Source organism: Sycon ciliatum, chromosome 8 (genome assembly GCF_964019385.1).
Source record: "Sycon ciliatum chromosome 8, ocSycCili1.1, whole genome shotgun sequence".
Classification (NCBI taxonomy): Eukaryota; Metazoa; Porifera; class Calcarea; order Leucosolenida; family Sycettidae; genus Sycon; species Sycon ciliatum.
Window position 1 is genome coordinate 26,139,942 of NC_088650.1, and position 25,278 is coordinate 26,165,219.

The following is a 25,278-nucleotide window of genomic DNA, read 5'->3' on the forward strand; positions in this document are numbered from 1 at the left end:
TTCATGTCAGTTTAGACACAGTTTTGTCGGCAGCCTCGGGCTTGGTCGAATTCGTTACTCTCTAGCATTACAGGTATCGGCAGCAGGTAGCAGGCTAGGCTATCCGATAGAGTATCGACACCTGAGCGGACAATAATAATATTATTATTTTGGCACTTGACTTTTCACTGCACTGGTGTTACTTATTTATTAGAAGGCTGTTTTATTTTATTGCCCTTTCGCGCTGTCGGGCTATGTGCGTTGTGCAAGCCAAGCTAAACAAGACTTGGTACACACTACAAGCTGGAGTTACTGCTGTTGAGAAGTAAGTTATTGCAGTAGCGCATCACTATCAGGCTCTAGATTCACACGCTGTCAGGAGTACGTACCTCTACGAAGAAAGAAGGGAGTCGAGCAACTACTACTACTACTAGTAGCCTCATTGCATCAGTCAGTCGTTTGGTATCTTTGCGGCCACGCCGAGTCCCGGCCCATTCTCCGGGCCGAATGTAACACTATCGGTCGGGAGCGTGCTCAGCGGATACACACAGCCACACACTGGCGCAGCGACTGAAGTCCTCAGCATCGTTGATGAGGTTAGTGATATTCGGAGTAGCGAATCAGTCCCCCTGGCCTGGTTAACCTTCCTTGTCCATGAGCGCGTGTGTGGTGCTGCTGGAACAGTTACTGCGAGCTAGGCTATCCAGTATACTGTATAGGGTGCTTGCGACCCAGTACAGTCAGTGTGTGGGGGTAAAACACCCAAATAGCGACCAACTACGTGTTGCACATGCTCAGATGATAAAATCAAAATGGCTAGACCCTGTTGCCTGCTGAGCAGTTCCAGTCAGAGAGTCTGAGAGACACATCCAGCTCGCACGCTGCATGCTGCACCAGACAAAACAAGAGTTCTGCATGTTGGTGTGACCTGTTAGACTGATCACGAATACTACAGTGGTAAACAACCCGCAGAGGTACATACTCATTGCACACGTATGCAGAGTTGTTGGTCGGCTGCCATGATGATCCACGTACGGGGTGAAAACGGGAGCAGCGGAAACGGGAAACGTAGACGTGGTAGGGAGAGGGGGTATGCAACTAAAACGGGTGAACGTGCACATCTCTCCCAGTCTTTTCCCAAGTGACCTAGTACGTGTGCTTAAATTTTCAAATTTCTCCAAATATGTGACCAAGTGTACGGGGCGGGGCCGGCACGAACTCTGACTGTGTGATGACATGACCACCCGTTTTGGATGTTTCACCGTAGCTAGATGTAGACGCAAACGGGAGTTGGGGAACGTAGTGTGATGACGGACCGTTACTGTTCGGACTTAAACATGATCATTCGACACTGCTATTGGTACAACGTGAATATACAAAACACCCGGAGATTGACTAGAATGTCTTTTTTGCTTTTACTATGTGCATGTGAGGGGTGTGTGTGTGTGTGTGTGTGTGTGTGTGTGTGTGTGTGTGTGTGTGTGTGTGTGTGTGCCTGTCTGTTTGTCTGGCCGTTTGTCTGCCTGTGTGTGTGTCTGTCTGTCTATCTGTCTGTCCGTCTGTTTGTGTGTGTGTGTGTGTCTGTCTGTCTGTCTGTCTGTCTGTCGTCTGTTTGTGTGTGTGTGCATGCATCTGTCTGTCTGACGGTCTGTCTGTGTGACTATGTGACTGTTTCAGGGGATATCTCAGATAAATCAAAGTTGATTACCACGGGCGAAGGGACAGCCGGACTCGTCTTCTCTTGTCGTGCTCACAATGGCTACATCATACAGTGATGAAGGGTATGTGACTATGATTGTGTTGTGTCATACCAAGAGTCCATAACCCCCCAGAGTGTGCAACTCCAGGTTGGGGTCTGGCGCAACGAAATCCAAACATTGCGTCATCCGGTCCCCGGGCAAGCATGGGCGGATGGGGCCATATCCCCATGTGCATATCTGGTACATCCGGCGGGGGTTCCAAGTACAGTCGTCCCTCTCTAATCCGGCACTTTATAATCCAGCACCCTCGATAAACCAGCACAATTTGAATTTTCAGTAGCCAAAATGTCCTCTTCATGCACATTGCAGCAGTAAATCAGATTTGTTAATCCAGCACCCTCCCTAATCCAGCAGATTTTCGTGGCACAAATGGTGCCGGATTATAGAGGGACCACTGTAATAGTTGAAGGTTGCTTTGAAGCAAGCCACGGAAGTGTCACGTAAAACGTTTGCTGCACGCGCACGGGCTATGCAGTGTCACGTCAGCAGAACGGCTTTGATTTCACAGTCACAGAATTTTTTTATTTGAAGAGAGTTTCTCTGCTCGTTGTCTGAAAAGCTTGTATTGGGAGAGTTCGTGACTCCGGGATAGCAAGAATAGGCATGGATATAGATTTACAAGATTTGATGGAAATAGCTCTTGGCACACGGCATGAAGACCCGATCGATTTCGAAGTAGATGTGCTTCAACCTGCAGTGAATGTTCCTGCTGGGTTCACAACCAGACGGTTCAAATTGACGGGTGTTCCATTGCATGTGAGAAGCACAGACTTCGAGCAATAAATCTCTATCCAGGTGCTGGAAGAATTAACAATTTCCAACACTCGACAATCGAGAGAAGAAAATGAGGAGCCCAGATCGAACAAAAACTGACGAATATCGTCCACAGAGACACTGCACTCCGGCGACAATGGGGAGCGCTTTGCTTTAGGTTCAACAGTGGCCATTGTTCTTCTCTTATCGGAGAGACACTCAAAAGAGAAAACTGTTCGACAACTCTAAAATAATTCTTTGTGTACTTGAGCCTTTCCAGGCGTGTTACGTACAATACCTGACCGTGGATTCGTAAAGAAAGACCCCAAATTGGGCAAACGGGCGAAGTAGGTCCGGGCCAAACTTCCCATTTCGTCATAGCTACTCACTACATGACGTATGAAGTTTGGATTTCGTTGCGGCACTGATTTGTGCTGAGAAGGATCACGAGTTGCACACTCTGGGGGGTTATGGACTCTTGGTCATACCATGTACAGCACCGTGTCCTGTGCACTGTGCACTGTGCATTGCAAGGTGTGTTGTCGGGCCACTGCCGTTACGAATAGAGCTAATTCAACCTCTCGATAGGAAATCGCTGCACATACCACTGCACCATATGGAACACACACACACACACACTCACACACACACACACACACACACACACACACACACACACACACTTGTACTTGTACTTGTTGCTCACTGCCAAAACTGGTCACGTGGGTCTCCCCGGGAGAGGGGAAAGAGACTCAAAAGGAATATTAGAAAGATGACTCAATTGGCTATTGAACCGCCCAACGGCCGACACCCCCTGAAATCTCCAAAACTCTGGGTGGACTTGAAAATGATCCCACTTATGGGCTCACCACACCTCAGTAAGTGGGCGAGGACAAGGTGCACACACACACACACCTCAGACCTCAGTGCCCATCGCGGAAGCGATGATAGCGAACAGCTATGTTAGACATAGCAACTTGTGCTGGGATTACACCATTCAACAGCTTGCAAGGCTGATGAATTGACCGCCACCAAGTGTTAGCCTGGTATCCACCACACAGCTGATTGAAGTGGCTTTTTCTGGCCAGTGAATCCCTATTTTTCATTTTTCTTTTTTCCATTTTTTCATTTTTTTCTTTTTCGACACACCACACCACATACTCTGGCACACACTGGCTGTTGGTAACCACCCAGGAGAATGAAAGAAGAGCTAGGAGAATGAGAAAGAGAAGAAAGACGTGTGCAACCATAATTGTCACACACACACACTCTCTCTCTCTCTCTCTCTCTCACCGTCTCTCTCTCTCTCACTCTCTCTTTCACACACACATACTCCCTCTCTGATGCATTCTCTCTTTCTCACTCTCACTCACTCCCCTCCCCACTCTCCACTCCAGGCCTCTTGCCCAGTACAACAGTCTACAAGATCCTAACTTGAATCACTACTTCGTCAGCAAGCCTATCCAACGTCATTTACTCAGGTCGGGTCTGGTAAGTTGGTACTGGCAGCGGGGTATTCCATCGTACAACTCTTACTGCATGAAACTGTCTTTGCTGATGACAAAATTGTAAAGGGACAGCCTCTGCTGCTATGATGGTTTATTCACCCTAGTTGTTAGCTATGATGGTTTATTCACCCTAGTTGTTAGCTATGATGGTTTATTCACCCTAGTTGTTCGCTATGATGGTTTATTCACCCTAGTTGTTCGCTATGATGGTTTATTCACCCTAGTTGTTAGCTATGATGGTTTATTCACCCAAGTTGTTAGCTATGATGGTTTATTGTAAAGGGACAGCCTCTGCTGCTATGATGGTTTATTCACCCTAGTTGTTAGCTATGATGGTTTATTCACCCTAGTTGTTAGCTATGATGGTTTATTCACCCTAGTTGTTCGCTATGATGGTTTATTCACCCTAGTTGTTCGCTATGATGGTTTATTCACCCTAGTTGTTAGCTATGATGGTTTATTCACCCTAGTTGTTAGCTATGATGGTTTATTCACCCTAGTTGTTCGCTATGATGGTTTATTCACCCTAGCTGTTCGCTATGATGGTTTATTCACCCTAGTTGTTCGCTATGATGGTTTATTCACCCTAGTTGTTAGCTATGATGGTTTATTCACCCTAGTTGTTAGCTATGATGGTTTATTCACCCTAGTTGTTCGCTATGATGGTTTATTCACCCTAGTTGTTCGCTATGATGGTTTATTCACCCTAGTTGTTAGCTATGATGGTTTATTCACCCTAGTTGTTAGCTATGATGGTTTATTCACCCTAGTTGTTCGCTATGATGGTTTATTCACCCTAGTTGTTAGCTATGATGGTTTATTCACCCTAGTTGTTAGCTATGATGGTTTATTCACCCTAGTTGTTCGCTATGATGGTTTATTCACCCTAGTTGTTAGCTATGATGGTTTATTCACCCTAGTTGTTAGCTATGATGGTTTATTCACCCTAGTTGTTCGCTATGATGGTTTATTCACCCTAGTTGTTCGCTATGATGGTTTATTCACCCTAGTTGTTAGCTATGATGGTTTATTCACCCTAGTTGTTAGCTATGATGGTTTATTCACCCTAGTTGTTCGCTATGATGGTTTATTCACCCTAGTTGTTAGCTATGATGGTTTATTCACCCTAGTTGTTAGCTATGATGGTTTATTCACCCTAGTTGTTCGCTATGATGGTTTATTCACCCTAGCTGTTCGCTATGATGGTTTATTCACCCTAGCTGTTCGCTATGATGGTTTATTCACCCTAGTTGTTCGCTATGATGGTTTATTCACCCTAGCTGTTCGCTTTTCCAAAACTACTGTGGAAGCTTTTAAAAGGCAAACTCAAGTCCCATGTATTTTCAGACTGAATAACTATAGCTCTTTTTCTCACTGAATAACTGCAGGTCCGTGATGACGGGTCTATTCAGGGTACCGAAGCCTATCGTCTTCACATTGCACGGCTAGAACAGGAGAAATCCGCCAAGACCCTGCTGGCCAAGAGCGTTGTGGAGCAGACCAAGGAAATGGAGGTAAGCATTGGACTGTTGCCGAGGCAACTAATTGAAATAACCAGCGCATCAAATGGAGGTAAGCCTCGGATTCAACATGTTGAGGCAACTAATTGAAATAACCAATACATCAATGAAATAACCAATACATCAATGAAATGCGCCGTTGCCTGGAAATTGGGAATGTCAATCCTCGATGTGCCGTTCAGAACATAAGAAGTTTCTTTACTAGCCTCTGTTACGTATGTGAGGAGATGATGGCATGTTAAATCGGCTGTGCCTGCGCGCGGGTTAGAGGTTGGTGTGCGGTTTTGTGTTTGTATTTGTCACTCTGTGCGTGTGTGTGTTTGTGTGTATCTTAATCTTTGCGGGTGTGTGTTTGTGTGCATATCTGGGTGTCTGTGCATGCATGTGTATGTACATGTGTTGTTGTGTGGATGTGTGCATGGGTGTCTGTCTGTCTGTCCGTCTGTCTGTCTGTCTGCCCTTTACACGCATGCTGATCTGCTATTATCAGAGAAAACGCAAGTATGAACTCCGGAAGCGGATGGAGGAAATATCGAAGCTGGAGCTGGTCCGAAGAGTTCGGGTAAGACCATCCACATGTCCATGTAGTAGAATGCAGTGCAGTGCAATGCCCGCATGTCCATGTAGTAGAATGCACTGCAGTGCAATGCCCGCATGTGAGTGTGTATATGCACTGCAGTGCCACTGCGCATGTGAGTGTGTATATGCAGTGCATGCAGTGCATGACATTTTCCGTTCGACCCTCTTTAAAGTTGTACATTGTACTGTTGAGGCAACGAACTAAAATAAAATAGAAAACTAAAACAGCATGACAGCATTGCAGTCACGTGCGATACGATCAAGGCATCATTGCCCGGGCAGCAAGAGGACAGTACCGACTACAGTGTCAGCGCACGGACTGCACCAACCGTGAGGCAGATGTCGTCCAGCACTGCCTTTGTCCTCGGGCAATGCTTTTTAAACGTAAAGTTAGAGGTGCTGATCCCTGTATCCAACCGAGGATGTGTGACTGGGAAAGAGTTCGCACCGTCCATATGTACTGATTGTACTTGTAACTGGTGCCAGAAGACAATTACCGTATTTCCCCGATTGTAAGGCGCACTCGGTTATAAGTCGCACCCCCACTTTGAGGTTTGAACCACATTGTTTCAATACATGCATATAAGTAGGATGTCACTCTCGATTGTAAGTCGCATCCCCTTCTTTACCCTTGAAGTTTAGTGTGAAAAGGTGCGACTTATACTCCGGGAAATACGGTATGTTCTATTTACGACACTCATACTTAAGTTTTCCCTTGTCTTTCACTGCCTACTGCAGACTGGTGGTGGTGCGATGTCACGCAACCCAGCCGTAGGCCCACACTACCGCACACAGAGTGCCCGGGCCACACAGGAAACATCGTCCATGGACAGCTCCATGGGCAGCGCCGTATCACTGGATGGCAGCGGTGGGGGTGGTGCTAGGCTCCGCAGGCGCTTCCCAGCGCCGCAAAGTGAAGGAAACGCACGGGCTGAAAAATCCGGGCATGTGCTGGATGTGCAGCGTGCGGACGTCCACCAATTGGTGAGTTCAGCTTGGCTTCAAGAGCATGTGTGCATGTGTTTGTGTGTGTGTGTGTATTAGTGTGTGTGCATGTGTACACACTCTGCATAACACAGTGAACTTAGGGGTCGTCACTTGTTGCCGTCCCGGAAACAAACATCGTTCATTTCGCACTCGGACCTCTCCGCCTCCTAAATGTACGCAGCTTGCTGTGCTGGATGACGCAAATCACATATACAGTCAACTTGGCTAATAACGACTGCGGATACAACGACAATTCGCGAATAACGACAGAATTTCCGTGCCCAGAGCAAAGTCCCATCCCACTGTAATACAATCATATAATGAGACTTCGGGTATAACGACACTTCGCGAATAAGGACACCTTTTTGATGCCCCACCGAGTGTCGTTAAAAGCAAAGTTGACTGTACTACTATAGGATACTGTACTACTATAGGACACTGTACTACTATAGGACACTGTACTACTATAGGACACTGTACTACTATAGGACACTGTACTACTATAGGACACTGTACTACTATAGGACACTGTACTACTATAGGACACTGTACTACTATAGGAGTTGACTGTACAGTTGAACATCGATTATCCGACCACCTCTGGGCAGACAACTGTCAGGCGGTGTTCAGATAAGGCAAATGTTCCGGATAAGAAAACACACTGTAAATACATGTACATGTACATTGTAAATAGAATAGAGTGCTACTTTTCAAAATTTTCGTATTTTTTGAATGGCTCACTACATGCACAGTGCGTACTCTACGGCACGTGCGCCCAAAAAAAACTGTTACGGATAATCGAATGGTCGGATAGTCGATGTGCGGATAATCGATGTTCAACTGTACTACTATAGGAGACTGTACTACTATAGGACACTGTACTACTATAGGACACTGTACTACTATAGGACACTGTACTACTATAGGAGAATGTACTACTATAGGACACTGTACTACTATAGGAGACTGTACTACTATAGGACACTGTACTACTATAGGAGACTGTACTACTATAGGACACTGTACTACTATAGGAGACTGTACTACTATAGGACACTGTACTACTATAGGAGACTGTACTACTATAGGAGACTGCACTACTATAGGACACTGCACTACTATAGGACACTGTACTACTATAGGACACTGTACTACTATAGGACACTGTACTACTATAGGACACTGTACTACTATAGGAGACTGTACTACTATAGGACACTGTACTACTATAGGACACTGTACTACTATAGGACACTGTACTACTATAGGACACTGTACTACTATAGGACACTGTACTACTATAGGACACTGTACTACTATAGGACACTGTACTACTATAGGAGTTGACTGTATGTACAGTGTCGGTCGACTTGCGATTTTGGCTTCCCCCCCCCCCCCTCCATGAACGATGTTCATTTCAGGGATGACAAAAAACTTTTACGACGACCCCTTTTCCTCATTATATACGCCATGAGTATCAGCTCGAAACAACCAAAATACAGACAATTTCAGGGGTGTCAAGGAAACCTCTGATGGAAGACCTTGCCGAAAATTGCATGGTGAGCACAAGGCTTCTGTCTGTCTGTCTGTCTGTCGGTCGGTCGGTTGAAGTGAGGGTGTGTGTGACACTGTGTTTTGGCGTGCGTTTGTGTGTGTGTGCACACGCGCGCACGCATATGTCAATGTGTTTGCACACAGCATGAGATGGCATCTAATCAAAAGATAACGCGCTTGAACGAGGGCAGGGCACGCATTGCCGTGGAGGGCGCCGACTCGCCATATCGCAATGCCTACCCACCGGAGACATTCTTCCCGGATCCTGTTGAACCGTCCGTAGCCAGGTGGCTACTGAGTACTAAAGTTCCGCCGCCACCTCCACCACCGGGCTGTGCGTACACCGGCAGAAGCAACTCCAGAGCAGCGCAGATTAAACGCCGTGCTCAATCTGCCAAGGTGAGAACTGAGAACACACGCCGCCGCTCTAGTATTGACATATCATTCTAACATTGCACATGTTTAGTAGCAGTGGTGAGGCTTCCTGCAGCTTCATTCATAGGAAAAAAAGGTTTCAGAGCAGACCCGCTCTCTTCCCATTCACTCTGCAAACTCGAACTCGTTTGTCAATCAATTATTACAACGCTTCGGCAAAATTGCCCTCATCAGGTATGCAATGGTGTGCAATGGTATGCTATGGTGTGCAATGGTATGCAATGGTGTGCAATGGTGTGCAATGGTATGCTATGGTGTGCAATGGTATGCAATGGTGTGCAATGGTATGCTATGGTGTGCAATGGTATGCAATGGTATGCAATGGTATGCAATGGTGTGCTATGGTGTGCAATGGTATGCAATGGTATGCAATGGTATGCAATGGTGTGCTATGGTGTGCAATGGTATGCAATGGTGTGCAATGGTATGCTATGGTGTGCAATGGTATGCAATGGTGTGCAATGGTATGCTATGGTGTGCAATGGTATGCAATGGTATGCAATGGTATGCAATGGTGTGCAATGGTATGCAATGGTATGCAATGGTATGCAATGGTATGCAATGGTATGCAATGGTGTGCAATGGTATGCAATGGTATGCAATGGTGTGCAATGGTGTGCAATGGTGTGCAATGGTGTGCAATGATGTGCAACGGTATGCAATGGTGTGCAATGGTATGCAATGGTATGCAATGGTATGCAATGGTATGCAATGGTATGCAATGGTGTGCAATGGTATGCAATGGTATGCAATGGTATGCAATGGTGTGCAATGGTGTGCAATGGTATGCAATGATGTGCAATGGTATGCAATGGTGTGCAATGGTGTGCAATGGTATGCAATGATGTGCAATGGTATGCTATGGTGTGCAAGTTTGCAAAGAAGCAGTCATATAATACAGTAAAAGCTGGTGTAAGCAACCTCTGGGTTTAGCGACCACCTGCTCTTAACGACCGTATTTCCATGCACCCACAGTTCTACACACACACTGTGGGACCTGGTTCTAAAGACCACCTGGCTTTAACGACCGCTTTTGGCTGCACCGTGGGGTGGTCGCTTAAACCAGGTTTCACTGTACAAGCAATTTGTGATGCTATGATGTGCTACATCTACATGTGTACGTCCAGCCGTGTTCGTACTACTTCCAGGGTGTCAAGGGCCGTGCAAGTAGAGGGCGACAAGTATGCACTTTTAGTCGGATTTCATCGAGCACAACTGTGGTTTTGCATTTTATCTTACACATGTAGCAAGTTACAGTCAGCAAGGATGGTGAAAACAGCATGTTTGGACGCACACCTGAGTTGTACCGGAGCATGGGGGTTCCTGTGAGCTTGTATAGGAGCTTGGAGTTCTTATGAGCTGCATTGCATGTACTTCGAAGTTCGAGGGTGGAACGTCACACCTGCCAATCTAATGTGATCGAGGCATTGCGATAACAATCCTGCTAAACTAGAGCTAGAAGATGACGAGCAATGAATATGTCAGTGATTGGTACTGTGAGCTCATGGAAACACACATACACGTGCGTGTACACTATACATACACACACACACACTTGCGACGATTGCTTTGCTGCCATGCCGGTGTCACCATACGTATGTTTTCTGCTCAGGCTGCTACGGACCGTTTGTCAAAACCGGCCACACCAGGTCCCGACAGGATGAGCAAGGTGTTGAAGTTACGGCGGACAGACGTAAGCCAGGCCTGTACAGTAACCTATACATGGTATAGTGGGACAGGAGCAGGCAGAATGCTTCATTACATTGTATTGTAGGGTATTTTATTATTTGACCGGGGCATTCCCAACAGACCCTAATGTCTTCTTTTTTTTATTGCATGCTTCAATTCAAACTGACCCGGCAATTGTTAGCAGTTCAACTAGCCAACCGAGTTGATCACCTCCGTCAGTGCTCACAGCCTCAATAAATGCAGGCACAAATTCCATACACAATCACACCGCAATATCGTGACAGTCATTTCTCTGCAAGCCTCGATTCCTATTCGGCACAATGTCAGCAGGCACTGTCTACCCTCTGTGACGTCTACTTTGAAGGTGGAGTCGAATGTGAAGCTTACTCTTCGATTCCGTGGACGCCCACTGAAGCTCGAGGGACCGATCGCCTTTGCAGAAGCCACACTGGAAATCATCCAGCAGCCGAATGGCGGAAACACAAGGCGATTGTTTTTCGGCAAGATCCGTCCGCGGGGTAGGTGTCCCAACAAACCCTATTTAGCATTTAGCAAGGAATCTTAATGTGGTTGTCTATGCTCGGTAACATTCAGTAACTCATCTTGAACTCCTCGTTGAGTATTGTTACTGGAAAACTCGGGAGGGGGGGGGGGGGGGACTGAATGGGGAGAGGGGGACTGAATGGGGAGAGGGGGACTGAATGGGGAGAGGGGGGACTGGATGGGGAGTGGGGGGGGGGGACTGAATGGGGATTGGAGGGGGGCTGAATGGGGAGCGGGGGGACTGAATGGGGAGTGGAGGGGGGATTGGAGGGGGAGTGGGGGGGGGACTGAATGGGGAGAGTGGGGACTGAATTGGGGGGGGGGGGCGACTGAATGGAGAGCGGGGCTGTAGAAAAATCGCGTCTTGCTCTGAAACAGTATTGGCGTTCGTTAACACACACATTTCTTGTTTGTTGTTCCTGATTGCTGTAGACAAGATACAAGTTCTTTCTCGGCGTCACAAGGAAATGCCGTTTGCCATGGTCATCTACGTGGACAGTATCATTGCGAGCAGGACCAGCACATGTTGTGAATATCATCTACTACCGGGCACACGACTAGGTGGCAGGAAAGGATTGTTTGTTGTTCATAGCGTCGAGGGTGGTGAACCGTGTCTCAAGTAAGTCACGCTGCTGTATGGCAGGGCTTTTTCCGTTTCCTTTCATTCGTTTGGTTTCCCATCAAATTTTAGTTCTTTAGCTCTAGTCGTGTCTTGTTGTCTTTGTCCATTCTTCTCTCGGCTCCTGCTGCCAGTCTGCCTCCTCTTCCTCCTCCTCCTCCTCCTCCTCCTCCTCCCCCTCCTCATCCTCATCCTCCTCCTCCTCCTCATACTCCTCATCCTCCTCCTCCTCATACTCCTCATTCTAATCCTGATTGTCCTTCTCAACCTCTCTGCCCTCCTCCTACTCCCGATATTCCTTGTACGTGTGACTTCTCCTCTTCTTCCTGTTCCTTGTCCTGCTTCTCAGCCTCCTTGTACTCCCCCCCCCCTTCTCTCTCTCTCTCTCTCTCTCTCTCTCTCTCTCTCTCTCTCTCTCTCTCTCTCTCTCTCTCTCTCTCTCTCTCTCTCTCCCTCTCTCTCTCTCCCTCTCTCTCCCTCTCTCTCCCTCTCTCTCTCCGTCTCTCTCTCTCTCTCTCTCTCTCTCTCTCTCTCTCTCTCTCCCTCTCCCTTTCTACCATGCCTAGGTCCATTCAATCACAACAGCGCAGTGTGTAAGCTTATTATAATTATAACACGAGATTTAGGCTGCGTTAGTTAGAGTAGAGTAGAGTCGTTCTACCGATAGAGGTAGAAGGTAGAGGTAAGTGCACGAATGCTGTCCTACCGGATTTAGTAGTTTTTCATGATATGTACATGAAATGCTTTATTCTCTATGAAGTTGTGTACAACTCCTTGATCTTGCTGGAAATCCCGTACCTCTACCAACTTCTACCGACCTCTTACCAGCTTTTACCTGGTAGAGCCGGTAGAGAACGGTAGAATCTACTCTTTTGGGTAGAAAAAAAGGAACGCATCTACCGAAAGAAGTAGTTTCTACCCAAACCTGTAGATCAAAACAAACGCACCCTAAGTCAGCCTAGTTCCATTGCTAACTTCAACGTGTGTTTTGGATCTGCCCCCGTGGCATTGAGCACTTTATGCAAGTGTTTAGCAACATAGCATGTGCTTATAATAACAACGCATGTACGCACATGTGTGTGTGTGTGTTGTAGGTGTCAGTTGGAACGAGGCACAGTCGTGCCAGAAAGTCGTATGAAGACAAAATCACCGGTAAGCTGCTGCATTGTCAACATAGCCATGGTAACCCCAGCAAGGCTGATGCACAACTTTCCTAGCTCAGCTTGCTTGCCCCTCTGTAGTCCACTTCAGCTATGGCCCGGCATATTATTCATTACCTTGCAAAAGATCCGGGACGCGTTCTTCCACTTGACTGTCCCAAGACAGTCTCCCCCTCACCGTTTAGCAGCAATCATACGTTCACAGCCTCTGTTTTCAGCATGCAGAGAGTAGAACTTCATTTGGTGTGTGTATGCGTGTGCGTGCATGTGTGTCCATGTGTGCATGCATGTGTGTCCATGTGTGTGTATGTGGTACATGGTATGTGTGTTTGTGTGTGTGTGCATGTGTGTCCATGTGTGTCCATGTGTGTGTATGTGGTACATGGTATGTGTGTGTGTCCATGTGTGTGTGCGTGCGTACGTGTGTGTATGTGTGTGTGTGTGTGTGTGTGTGTGTGTGTGTGTGTGTGTGTGTGTGTGTGTGTGTGTGTGTGTGTGTGTGTGTGTGTGTGTGTGTGTGTGTGTGTGTGTGTGTGTGTGTGTGTGTGTGTGCGTGTCCATGCGCGTGTGTGTGTGGTGTGCGTGCATGTGATGTGTTTTGTCCGATACAGGATAACAGAGCCCTGACGCCTCTATCTGATCTGCCACCCCTCGGCGGCGGTGGCAGTGTAACTGTTGATGACTCTGAGGAGAATGCAAGTGACGCGGAAGCGACGGCCAGGGAGGATAGCAACGAATCCCGGAACACAGCCAGCCAGTCACCTAGCGAGTAAGTCAACGTCCTCAGCTCTAGCTTTGTCGTGAACTGGTACGAGGTGATTTTGGCTTTTTTTAAATGGTTGTAAAATGTTGTGTTTCAGCAACCCCATGGAAGCTCCTCCCAATCAATTACGGCAAGTAGAAATGCTATCCTTCATGCCAGTTGTATCCGAAAATGGAGATGATTCCACGTTGGAAAGTGCCTTGAATCGTGTCCTACTTTCATAGTATTCTAAGTGTTCAAATAATTGGTGTGTCATTTTTAACAAATGTGTAAAGTGGCATCACAAACTGGGATATCAAGTCATCAATGTTCTGAAGTTGATAGGTATCACTTCAATGATTGCCAGTAGATGAAAATTAGCTTGTCACCCACATTGTATACTGTGAAAGCTGTGGATTTGAATTTGTACCTAGTGGCTGTATCACACTGTGGAATTGGATAGGTAGTATAGCACAGGGTCAGCAGTGGGGTTTGTTCATTCTCACAGAGTGTATCCATTATCTACTGCTCTTAATATTGTCTCTAGTGATGGAACGACGGCCTCGCCTTGTCCAAAGGCCCCGCAGAAGCAATTGACTGCCCCGCCCGTCCCTTCAGGGGCTGATTTTACCGATATTACACACAAGTGTGAAATTTGTAAGGCACGCATGCTTGCCGACGCGGTAGCGGGGAGAAGGAAATTAAATGTACCAAAGTTTCTCGTCCGCAATGATGATCCACGATAAACTGGCTGTTTCTTTCCACCGCTTATGTTTCGATACAGCCATCCAGAGCAATGAAACAGCCAGAAGAAAAGCAAACTTTACACATTTGTTAAAAAATGACGAATGTTTTAAAGCAAAAGCCTAATATGATCTCGTGTTCACTGTTATTTATATCCTAGTGAAGTGGTTGAATGAGGCTCTGAGCCTCTTTGCTGCTTGAGCAGATAGGCTATGAAACCCTGCTGCAAGCGCCGCTCCAAGTGTCTCTTTCTTCAGCTTTGTCGAGTTCATGTAACATGTTCAAGTTTAGTTAGTACGTGCTTCATACGTGCAGGTCTGCAAGTCCTGTTTCAAGTCTATTTGATCTATGGGGCAATTCCAGCCTCCCGATTGGTTCACTGGACTCCGAAGTTCCCTGGTTTCATAGTCATGCGTGGGACTGAGGAGCTTGCAGTCACAGCTCCTGTGTCTCGGTAGACTACTAGTATTCCCCTGTTTTATGATTTGTGGTTGTGACCTGAATTTTCCATCCGATCAACCTCGGCTACTGATAATTTGAATGCTGTGAAGCCGCAAGCTGTATGCTTTTCAAAGTGACGCCATTGCATGACAGGTGTTACATGGTACCTGAAACTGCATTTGCTAGCGTGACTGTTCTGTTTGTGATCACATCCTTCGGTCAACATCTTTCCGTCCAGTGCTACGCTCCGATTGTACGCGTGACGCTTGTTCTGCTCAAATCAGGCTTAGTCTTTGGCAACAGGCACGGACAACCTATACCAACCTGGATAATCACGTAGTGTTGGGATATCATAACAAGTCACAATATTATCAACGCATAATGGGAGTGTGGGTCTGCGTGTGCATGTGTGTGTCCCAGCCAGTGCATGCCGGAGTATGTGGTGTGATGTGTGTGCGGGAAAAAATGAAAAAAGACCAAAAAGTAGTGATTCACTGACCAGAAAAGCCACTTCATAGCTGTGTGGTGTAGACCGGGCTGAATAGTGGTGGTCAATTCCTCAGGCTTGCAAGCTGTCGAATGGTGCAATCCCGGCACAAGCTGCTATGGCTTCTGCTGTGGCATCGGTATCATCGCCTCTGGCGATGGGCGTCAACTTAATTATGGTGTGTATGTGCGTGCGTGTGTGCGCATTTATGTATGTACATGGTGTCTGTGTGTGAGGGGGGGGGGGGGGAGGGGATAGGAGACAGGTTTATTGATCAGGTGCACCAGGCATATATAATGTACTCTAATCTTGCAAGTGCGGAGCGGAGTGTATAATATGTATAATATTGGATGGTGTCGGCGGAACTGGCAGTGCATGGTGCACGACTGATTGCGGTATTGACCATGTTACACAAGAGGCGGCTTTCCCAGTGTTTGGATATTATACATTAAGAACAAGACGGGTTAGATTAAGAACAAGATGGGTTAGATTAAGAACAAGACGGGTTAGATTCAAGGTAGTAGCAAGAGTGTATGAGCGGCTCCAATTCAAAACGAGATAAATCCATTTTGTGGGAACTTCAGGAAGTGCATTTTTTCATATTTTTTCGGTCTGCACTGCAGCATCGCGCTTTGCAGAGGAACGCAAACTTCAGGCATCATTTTTTTTGGGGGGGGGGGTTATAATTATACTCTTGGTAGTAGAGCACACGGTGCAATGAAACTTGGCTGTACTACAAGTACATGTAATCAGGAATGCTGTCTCTCACAGTGCGCTTGGATAAGCTTCGCGCTTCTAACCCTCGGACTTGTGTGCACGTGTGCGTGCATGTCTGGGTTGGGTGCGTGTTTGTTTGTATGTTTGCGTGTGTATGTGTGTATGTGTGTGTGTGTGTACATTATGGATTTGCACATTCTCCAGGGATGAGCACAAGCATAATGCTGAGGAGCACTACGACTCTAGCCAAAGGCCCAGTAGAGCACAGTCGGCATCGGAGTCTGATCGTACAAAGTCGCGCGAAAGTGACGTGTCCGCATCCAGGGCCAGTCCGGTCAAAAAGTGGACCCGACCCAGATCCAAAAAGTCGCAGGGGTCTAGTTCTGGCTCCAGCACGTCCAGACAGAGCAGATCAAGCCGAAACACAGGTCACTCATCGTCCAGCGCAGACCTGTCATCCGGTTCGGAGTCCAGCAGCGACGGTGCCGACTTTGTGTCCGACGCGGAGAAGAAAGTGGAGAAGACACCGACGCCAAGGTCCACTCCTGCGTCAGAAACGCCGCCAAAGTCAACACCACCGCGCCTTTCACCGTCCGCTAGCACAGACAAGGATGGTCGTCATAACAGCTCTCGTGCGGCTCAGGGAAGCGACCCCGGAGCATCCGACTCGTCACCGCAAGCCACACCCGCTCCCAGTGATGCAGAAAGCGATAAGGAAAAACAAACAGATTCAGACGCAGACGCAGCATCTGCCGGCAGTCGTGATACAAGTGGCAAGCAACGACAACGCACAAGCCGTGCTTCTCGGGAAAGTCAACACAAAGAATCGGCCTCAGAGAGCCAGAGTGCCTCTCCCCGCCACGCAAGTGATGCATCATCACAAGCCAAGGAGCACAGCCACAGCAGTAGTGAGAGTAACAGCAGGCGTGCCAGCAATGCATCACGAACAAGCCAGCATAGCGCTAGTTCGCACTCATCAGCTGGCGATACCCAAGATACGAATACTGCTACAGCTGATGATGGACAAGAAGCAAACGAAGATGCTGCAGCCAGCAATACTAGTAATGAGGTGGGTACTGATGTAGACAAACCTGGCAAACAACACCAGCAGGAAGCAGAGGAGGCAGTAGAGAAAACCTCCAGAAAAGCCGAGGATTCTGCCACCGAAAAAGCGCCGCCCTCTGCTGCTCCAGAAGAGGATCTTGGCCCTGCAGACAGTCTTCACACTCACAGTCCTGGTGCTGGGACTGAAGCTGAAGCAACGCCTGAAGATGCTGACAATGCCTCAGGACAACAGGCTGGTACTGGTGAACACGCGCTAGATGAGAACAATACTGCGGCTTCTGTTGATCAGGAACATGGGGATAGCGATGCTAAGCCTGACAAAGACGCAGCCAGTAAGACACACCCAACGAAGGATGATGGCGATGATAGCACCAGCAAAGACACTCCAAACAACAGTTCTCCAGCTATCGAAGGCACAACAAACACAGTTGAGGAAAGCCAAACCAAAGTGGATACTGAACAAGCTGCAGCAGACACGTCAGACAAGGTTTCTTCTGAGGACGGGGCCGCAAAGTCAGCACCAGCTAGTGAGGAGGTGACAAAACCGGCAGGAGAGGACTTGCAAGCGTCCGAATCAGCAGTCGGTGAGCTTCACAATTTTGGCACCAAGGGTAAGTCTTGATTTGACTCAGTGTTTAGTGGGTGCAGTGTTGCAACTACTGCACTATTCAAGTTTGGCCAGAGGTCAGTGTGTAAACCATGTAATGTACCACTTAGCAGGGATGGTTGCAAACTGTCAACTCATACATGATATGCTGCACCGTGCCATGTGCCAAAATATCACTTGGTGACCTATTGTGACGCTGATACTAGCTCCAGCTATTCACTGCTTTGCCAAAGACACCATGCCCCGAACCACTCGAGTTCACACCTTCCTGCAATTCATACTGAGCTGCAATGTTGCACTGGAAACCACCTAACGTGTCTGGCTTGGTTTGGATGCTACGCACTGTTAATCCACTTGAGCTAGGTCGGTGCTAGCCATGGTACTAAGCCTTCCTGATGCTGTTGAAAGTCGCGCCAAACGTGTCATCGTACGCACTGTCTCACCTTCCATTGCACTTAACAGCCTAGGCCCCTGCAATGCTTTCTTTTGCTAGCTTCTATTCAATAAAGTCACTCGTGCAGAACAGTTCTGCTCTTTTCCAGTAAATTTCCTGACAAAACGGTGTAGCACAGTGAGCTGGCTAGCCAGCCTGGAAGGGTCCGTGTATCCTGTAGTTTCTGCACCAGGCTGCACCACGAACGGGTCACACAGCGTGTCTGTGTGCATGCGTGTAGTAAATGCGGTCGGAATGGTCCACTCCACTTTGGAACTTTGCATGCATAGCATACCCGTTGTTTACTTAGCTGCATTAAGTCAGGTCAGGAAAAGTACATCCCCCCCCCCCCCCCCCCCCCCCCCTGCTCCGTGCTTACGCGCTTGCATAAGTAATTAGTTAGCGGATCTCGTAGGATTTTTTGAAGATCAGCCGGCACATTGCATAAGAGCAGGTTTCTCTTGCAAACTACCTGTATTTGGCGTATTCCCTTGCGCAGATGAGGACGAGGATGACCTATTCGACACGACCAGCGTTGGTAGCGGGTCACACGGCCGCACGCTGCATCGCGAGAAGTCAGTGCATCTTGACGACATGGCAGTGGGTGCACGTCCCAGCCGCTCGCAGTCCACACTGCCCTCGGCCTCGCTAGTCGAGGACAACGTGCTAAACCTACTCAATGTGCAGTTCACTGATGAACAGGTGAGCTGAGGTGGAGACAAGCCGAAAGCATGGGTAGAGACTGCAACATCAACAACAGAGCTTAGGGTACTGTGATTGCTTGTATGGTCTGGGGTCTGCCTCTGGAAACTTGCCCCGTGGAGAGATGTGTGGCAAGAGAGATTGTAGTGCATGACACTGCGTGTAGGACTCGAGTAGACTGTTCCTTTGTTTCTCTTGTTCTCGACATTAGTCCAAGGAAGTGTGCACAGCCCTGGAGCACAGCAAGGATGTGAAAAGTGTGACCTTCCGTAACACCGCTATGAGTGATGAGCACCTACAACAGGTGATGCCAGGCCTCGCCAGCGTCGCACCGTCATTAACTGTAAGCAAGCGCTGACAGCAGCCTGTAGTTACTATAGTTACTGTAGTTACTGCAGTTACTGTAGTTACTATAGTAAAAGTTTTTAGAAAAAGTAAATTATCGTGTCCGTTCCCGAAGGGAACTCACGACGGCCGCTAACACCCGATAAACCCTAGCGGCAGATGCAGCGCCTAACGGTGGGGGTGAGTGGATAAGTCTCACAACCACTGGCACAAGTGCCGAAAACGACCCCATTAGCTGCATCCATGTACCCCTTGTGCCTGGCCACAAGTTCCCAGTTGACTGTGGGTAGCAGCACGGCTGGAAAAACCGCTCCCAGGCAGGACTTGAACCAGGTACCTCTCGTATCTCAATCATGGTCTTTGACCAACCCACTGTGCCTGCCTGTTACTATATAGTTACTATAGTTACGCGAACTTAAATTAAACTCTCAAAATAGAAATGAAAAAACGTAAAATTTAATGTTTGGCACCTATGAAGTCAGGGGATGGCCCACGCCTGGTAAAAAAACAATGAGGAGTTAAATACAAAGAAAACGAGCTGAAAATACAAAAGTAAATGAAGCTCATTATCATGGGAACACCATTACCAAAGAAGTTACTATAGTTACTCAATCTGCGGACAGAACTGTTTCGTCCTTACTGTACTGTTACTGTAGTTACTATAGTTACTGTAGACGGCAACGTCTGTAGGGCCTTCCCTATCAAAATAATAAATTCTACTACTACTACTACTACTGTTGGTGCCACGCCAAACTCAATAGGATGTGTAGGTACATTCAACCCCAGGGGAGTATATATTTTACTACTTCCTTAATTCAAACCTGTCTACTAGAGTATCCTATGACTGAAGACAGGTGTCACGGTCTTCCACGGTGTGCAGGGTTGCTAAAGCCGGTGACAGGATTCATTGCATGCTATGGTACTGCACTTCACGTTTTAATAGTTGCATGTGACAGATCGGCATGTTCATGATTGCATATGTTGTAAAATCAGTGAGTAGTACAATACCGGTATTGTACTACTCACTGCTTGTAATCAGGCCAAGGAGCAGGAGCCAGTATAGAACCCTGTGCCAATGCTGTGTGCACACTCTCTTTTTGAACCGGGTTTGTAGGAAACTTTGCTTGAAGTTTAGCATATGGCAGAAGGCAAGAGGGCAGGGGGGGGGGAGGGTGCTCAGAAGCTCTTACAGTCCTTGCTTTCTTACTATATGTTGTAGCGAAAGGCAGGCCTGTGCTAAGCTGCACCCAAGGCCACCTCAGCGGCCATGTCAATGTGCTGTACTGTACTGTGCTGTTCCTGTTGCTGCTGCAATGCAGACTCTGAATCTTAACCTGAACAAGATTGGCGAGTGCGGTGCGGACTGCGTCAGTCAGGTGATTGCCTCGGCGCCAAACCTGAAAACTCTGCTGTGAGTCAGTGTGCCGCCATTGGCTGTGCATGCGTATACTATACCGACGTGAACATAGAGAGACCCGCGAGAGACCCGCGATATCCCAACCCTGTGTACATAGAGAGACCCGCGCGGGCCCGGGATATCCCAACCCTGTGTACATGTATTACAAGATACTGTAAGACATGTTATTATAACGAGTCGCAAAATTAGCGATTGTCCAAAATTCATAGGTTAACGAGAAGATTTAACGATCCTGCAGTATTCCGCCAGTATCCAAACACAACATATATGAAGCCATACGGCCTAAATGGATCTTATTATAACGAAGAGATGTCATCCGTTAAACGTTAGATTTACTTCCTCGTTAAATATACATGTCTTACAGTAGCCTGAACTGAGTAACTTTTCTTCTTCAGAAGCTCTGTGTCTTTTCAGTGACGTGATGACTGGCTTGGGAGCATGCAGTGTTATGAAAATAATAAGCCTGAGGATTATTATTAGAGAAACCTTCACTAGTTTGAGGGAAAGACACAATCGGGAAAGGTCTGAAGAAAAAATTGACTGTCACCACCAGGACTCGAACCAGGGACCCTCGCTTGTAGCTAGCGATGCTCTAACCACTGAGCTATGGTGTAGAAACCCATTATCAATTACCAATTTTAAGTTCTGAGACTGATATGGCGGTGTGTGTGTGTGTGTGTGTGTGTGTGTGTGTGTGTGTGTGTGTGTGTGTGTCACGGTGTGTGTATATATATGTGTGTGTGGTGAATGTGCAGGCTGCATGGAAATCCCATAGGTGACAAGGCCATGAACAAGCTAGTAGATGTACTACTGGGAGTGTCATCAGGCAGCAGTGCACCGCAGGCATCCCCTGCTTCAGAACACGAAACAGAGGACAGGAAAACAACTAGCGGTGGTGACAATGCTACCGAGGAAATGCCTGAAAAGGCAGAGACCACTGGGCAAGATGCTGAGGGAACAACCAAACCGGCCGAAGTCAGTGAAAACGTGACCCAGGGTGCATCTGAGGATGTGGTTAGCACAGCAGACACTGGCAAAGTCACCAGTACCACTGAGCAGAGTGACACCAAAGATGAGAAGACCTCTGTGCCGGCGGAAGACACACCTGCGAACGGTGACACCACTGCCAATACAACCAAGCCAAATGACACCGGCGACAGTCATGATAACGGCGATGAAACTGCGGTGGAGAGTTCCAAGAGTGATCCACAGCAGGATGAGAGTGCAGTTGCCACTGAGGATCAGCCGGATGCTGCCGCTGCCGTTGCCAGTGCCAATGATGATACTATACCCGGTGAAGGAAGCGCCAAGGAGGCCCCTACACAGGAGACTGAACCGGCTGACATATCGACGGAGGCTGCATCGCAAGATCAGGCCGGTAATGAAGCCACTGCTCCAGCTGCTCAGCCGCTAGCAAGCACGGACGAGCCAGTAGTGGATATGAATGCAGTAGAAGCGACACAGGACGCGCCCCCAGAGAACCAACCAGTTGCATCGGTTGACACAGGAGATGCAGCTGGCATTCAGTTGTCTGAGACGGATAAGCAAGAGCCCGCGCCAAGCAAGGAGGACAATAGCACTGGCCATGGTGAGGATGGCATAGCCGAGGTGGCGACTGACAAGGAGACTAGCGCTAGTCAACAACAAGCTGATGTTGTAGAACCAGAGGACTCCACTACTGGAACATCCCCCTCAGCACAAGCACCACCTCCACCACCGACATCACCACCAGCACAAGCACCACCTCCACCACCGACATCACCACCAGCACAAGCACCACCTCCACCACCAACAGCAGAAGCAGCAGCAGCAGAAGAGGGCACATCCGAGTCAGCGGCAGCTGAAGGTATGACACTAAAAGCACATACTGTATAAGTACAAATTTCGTTCACGAAATCTTTCATTAGATCACTCCACCAGCAGGTTCTTTATGCAATAAATTTCGTTTTTGGTCGGTCTGCCACCCCGAACGTTGGGAAAAAACTTTAGTTATTTCGTGCCCCCTAACGAACATAGCGAAAGTTAATTCCAAACGAAACTTTGTACTCATACAGTAGTAACGAGTGTTTTTCAGACATGAGTGCATGACTGCTGGATCAGTTACTTCACACGCTGCACTGACAACAGCAATGCCTAGAGCCTGAGGGGATCAAGTTAATGTAGTATGGCTTGCATGGAGGTGTCCTATCTTCAGTTAACCTGACTGCTGCATGGACAATAAGTACTGCGAATAGTGATCATGCATCCTGGTTTGAGTAGCTCACTTGGCTAATTGAAAGGCTGCCGACCTGGGCCACGTTATGTTGCTAGTACATGCACAACCCCAGTCACAGAGCACAAGTTGGTTGAGTTTGGCCGTCAGGAGGCTAGCGCAAAGTATCCGGGGCGCGGGTCTGATTCCAGCGAGGGGCAATGTGGTAGATCTACCCCACAGCACAAGGGCAGCGTGATACCCTACGCAGCACAAGGGTAGCTTGATACCCTACGCCTACGTGCACGCTGCATGAGTAGCGTGATACTCGCCGAGCGCTTTTGCTGTTGCCTAGCAACGCGTTTCTGTCTTTCCTGGGCCCCCAAATGCATGTTGGGTGGCCCTTCGCATGACTGCACGTTGTCATAGCAACCTTTGAAATCTCAAGCCGGTTACCAACAAGCTAGGAATCAGACCAAGCCGCCGAATGCCCCCGCCAGCCACCGGCGCTTCATTGCAATGGAATGAATAATTTGTCAAGAATAGTGAGCTAGGACAGATCAAAATACACTGTACATGATTGTACATGTAGCTTGGGGTACCATCATGCTGAGGGCACTCATTGTGACACATAGGGTAGTGTAGAGCGATAATAAATTCCAGGAGGCGTGGGTGGGAGGGAGAAATTGCAAAACAGTTGGATGCACGCAGCAGCACAGCTAGCAAGAGAAAGAAGCCATGGATGGGTTTGTTCCTGTTTTTGATGGCTGTGGCCATCCGTTGGCCCAACGGTCCCGTGTGAGTACGGCGTTTGTTTGTGCTGCCAGCTCGGGCCCGGTGCGCGAGTGAAACCGAACTTTGAAAAAGGCTTTCGCTCTTTAGTGCTATTGACTGGCTTTTCATACAATGCCTATTGATGTCTAGAGACATGCTGTCTAGCCTTCCGCTGGCACGCATTCACGGGGCTTTGTTTGAAGTTCGTACCGTGAACTGCCAAAGGGAATTGTTTGAATGGTGCTGGGGCGAGTGCGACATTACGGCGTCCCTGCAGCCGGCCTAATCGCGTTTGTCGCCACAACCGATTTTGTGGCCAAATAAACCCCACACACGAGTCAAAATTAGCGCTGCTTTTCTATTCCAATTACATCATGCATGCTCTAAAAACCCATCCGAGGGCCGCATGAGTCTTGACGCTGCTTTCGGTACTTGGGTCGGATTTCTTTGTCCACCACTGTACAATCTCACCGAATGTCATTCATTGTCCTTTTAATTTGCCTGGGTGTGTGCGTGTAACCTCTACACACAGATCAACAGCCGCAGCAGCAGCTACAGCAGACAGCAAGCACTGCAGTACATGCGCCCGCCGTCCAGGAGCTGGACCTAGGTGACTGTAACCTGAGCGACGAGAGTGCGCCAGCAATTGCTCGCCTGCTTACACAGTCGGACGCACTCACCGATCTGAACCTGAGTGGCAACTGCTTCTCGTCAGATGCAATGGCCAGCATTGGTGATGCACTGGGAAAAAGCAGCGCTTTGAAAGAGCTGTCACTTGATTATTGTGGGGTAGGTGCAGCTAGTAGCCATGTTGATATTAGAGAGGTTCCGCACTACGTAAAGTTAAGCAACTTTACGTTAGTGGGCGGGGAAACCCCGTGAATTCGCGAGTTTGCACTCCACTTACGGAAAGTTGTCTACGTAGAGTACGTAGATAGGGCTCTGATAACGTAGCTGGTCCGTAAGTGGATAGGGTACAAATTTATGACTCTCTCCCCAGGTCGATCTGGTCGTACACTGCCGCGTTTGGAGTTGCCAAGGGCAGCTACGTGATTTGAAAACTCTGTATGGCGGAACACAGATGCACATGCAGTTTACGTAAGACTTTCCGTAGATCGACTACGTTTTTTACTAACGTAATTACGTTATGTGGAACCTCTCTATTGTGGGGTAGGTGCAGCTATTGTAGCGATGTTGCGTGGGGATAGTAGTTCACAGACAGTTCCATCACCTGATGATTTTATGGTAAAAAGCCCCCCCCCCCCCCCCCCCCGGGAGGATGTATCCAGTGTGCTGACAGTGCTCAACACCGCGGAGGCAGAGCGTAATACAGAACAGAACAACAAGGACAATCAAGGCTTGTTTGCTGCTACTTCAAGTTTCATGCTCTCGCAATCATCAGGCAACATGAAGATTGGTTGCCGACCATGACCATGCGAGAGCATGAAACTTGAAGTAGCAGCAAACAAGCCTTGATTGTCCTTGTTGTTCTGTTCTGCATGGTAAAAAGCCTACAGCATACTGCAG

The 25,278-nt window shown here is 48.0% G+C and overlaps 1 protein-coding gene across 1 annotated transcript in view; it reads left to right on the forward strand.

Moving 5' to 3' along the window:
• Positions 1 to 25,278, forward strand: part of LOC135822502 (glutamate-rich protein 3-like) — a 27,734-nt gene continuing 2,456 nt past the window's right edge. Inside the window, exons 1-18 of the mRNA XM_065335283.1 lie at positions 1 to 575; positions 1,657 to 1,760; positions 3,890 to 3,983; positions 5,389 to 5,514; positions 6,011 to 6,082; positions 6,838 to 7,083; positions 8,785 to 9,039; positions 10,688 to 10,768; positions 11,129 to 11,282; positions 11,740 to 11,926; positions 13,021 to 13,078; positions 13,698 to 13,855; positions 16,422 to 17,893; positions 18,822 to 19,024; positions 19,236 to 19,367; positions 20,689 to 20,780; positions 21,542 to 22,632; positions 24,284 to 24,540. Coding sequence (XP_065191355.1) covers positions 1,735 to 1,760; positions 3,890 to 3,983; positions 5,389 to 5,514; positions 6,011 to 6,082; positions 6,838 to 7,083; positions 8,785 to 9,039; positions 10,688 to 10,768; positions 11,129 to 11,282; positions 11,740 to 11,926; positions 13,021 to 13,078; positions 13,698 to 13,855; positions 16,422 to 17,893; positions 18,822 to 19,024; positions 19,236 to 19,367; positions 20,689 to 20,780; positions 21,542 to 22,632; positions 24,284 to 24,540 — 4,704 coding nt within the window. The 5' untranslated portion in view covers positions 1 to 575; positions 1,657 to 1,734. The remainder of the gene's footprint in view (positions 576 to 1,656; positions 1,761 to 3,889; positions 3,984 to 5,388; positions 5,515 to 6,010; positions 6,083 to 6,837; positions 7,084 to 8,784; positions 9,040 to 10,687; positions 10,769 to 11,128; positions 11,283 to 11,739; positions 11,927 to 13,020; positions 13,079 to 13,697; positions 13,856 to 16,421; positions 17,894 to 18,821; positions 19,025 to 19,235; positions 19,368 to 20,688; positions 20,781 to 21,541; positions 22,633 to 24,283; positions 24,541 to 25,278) is intronic.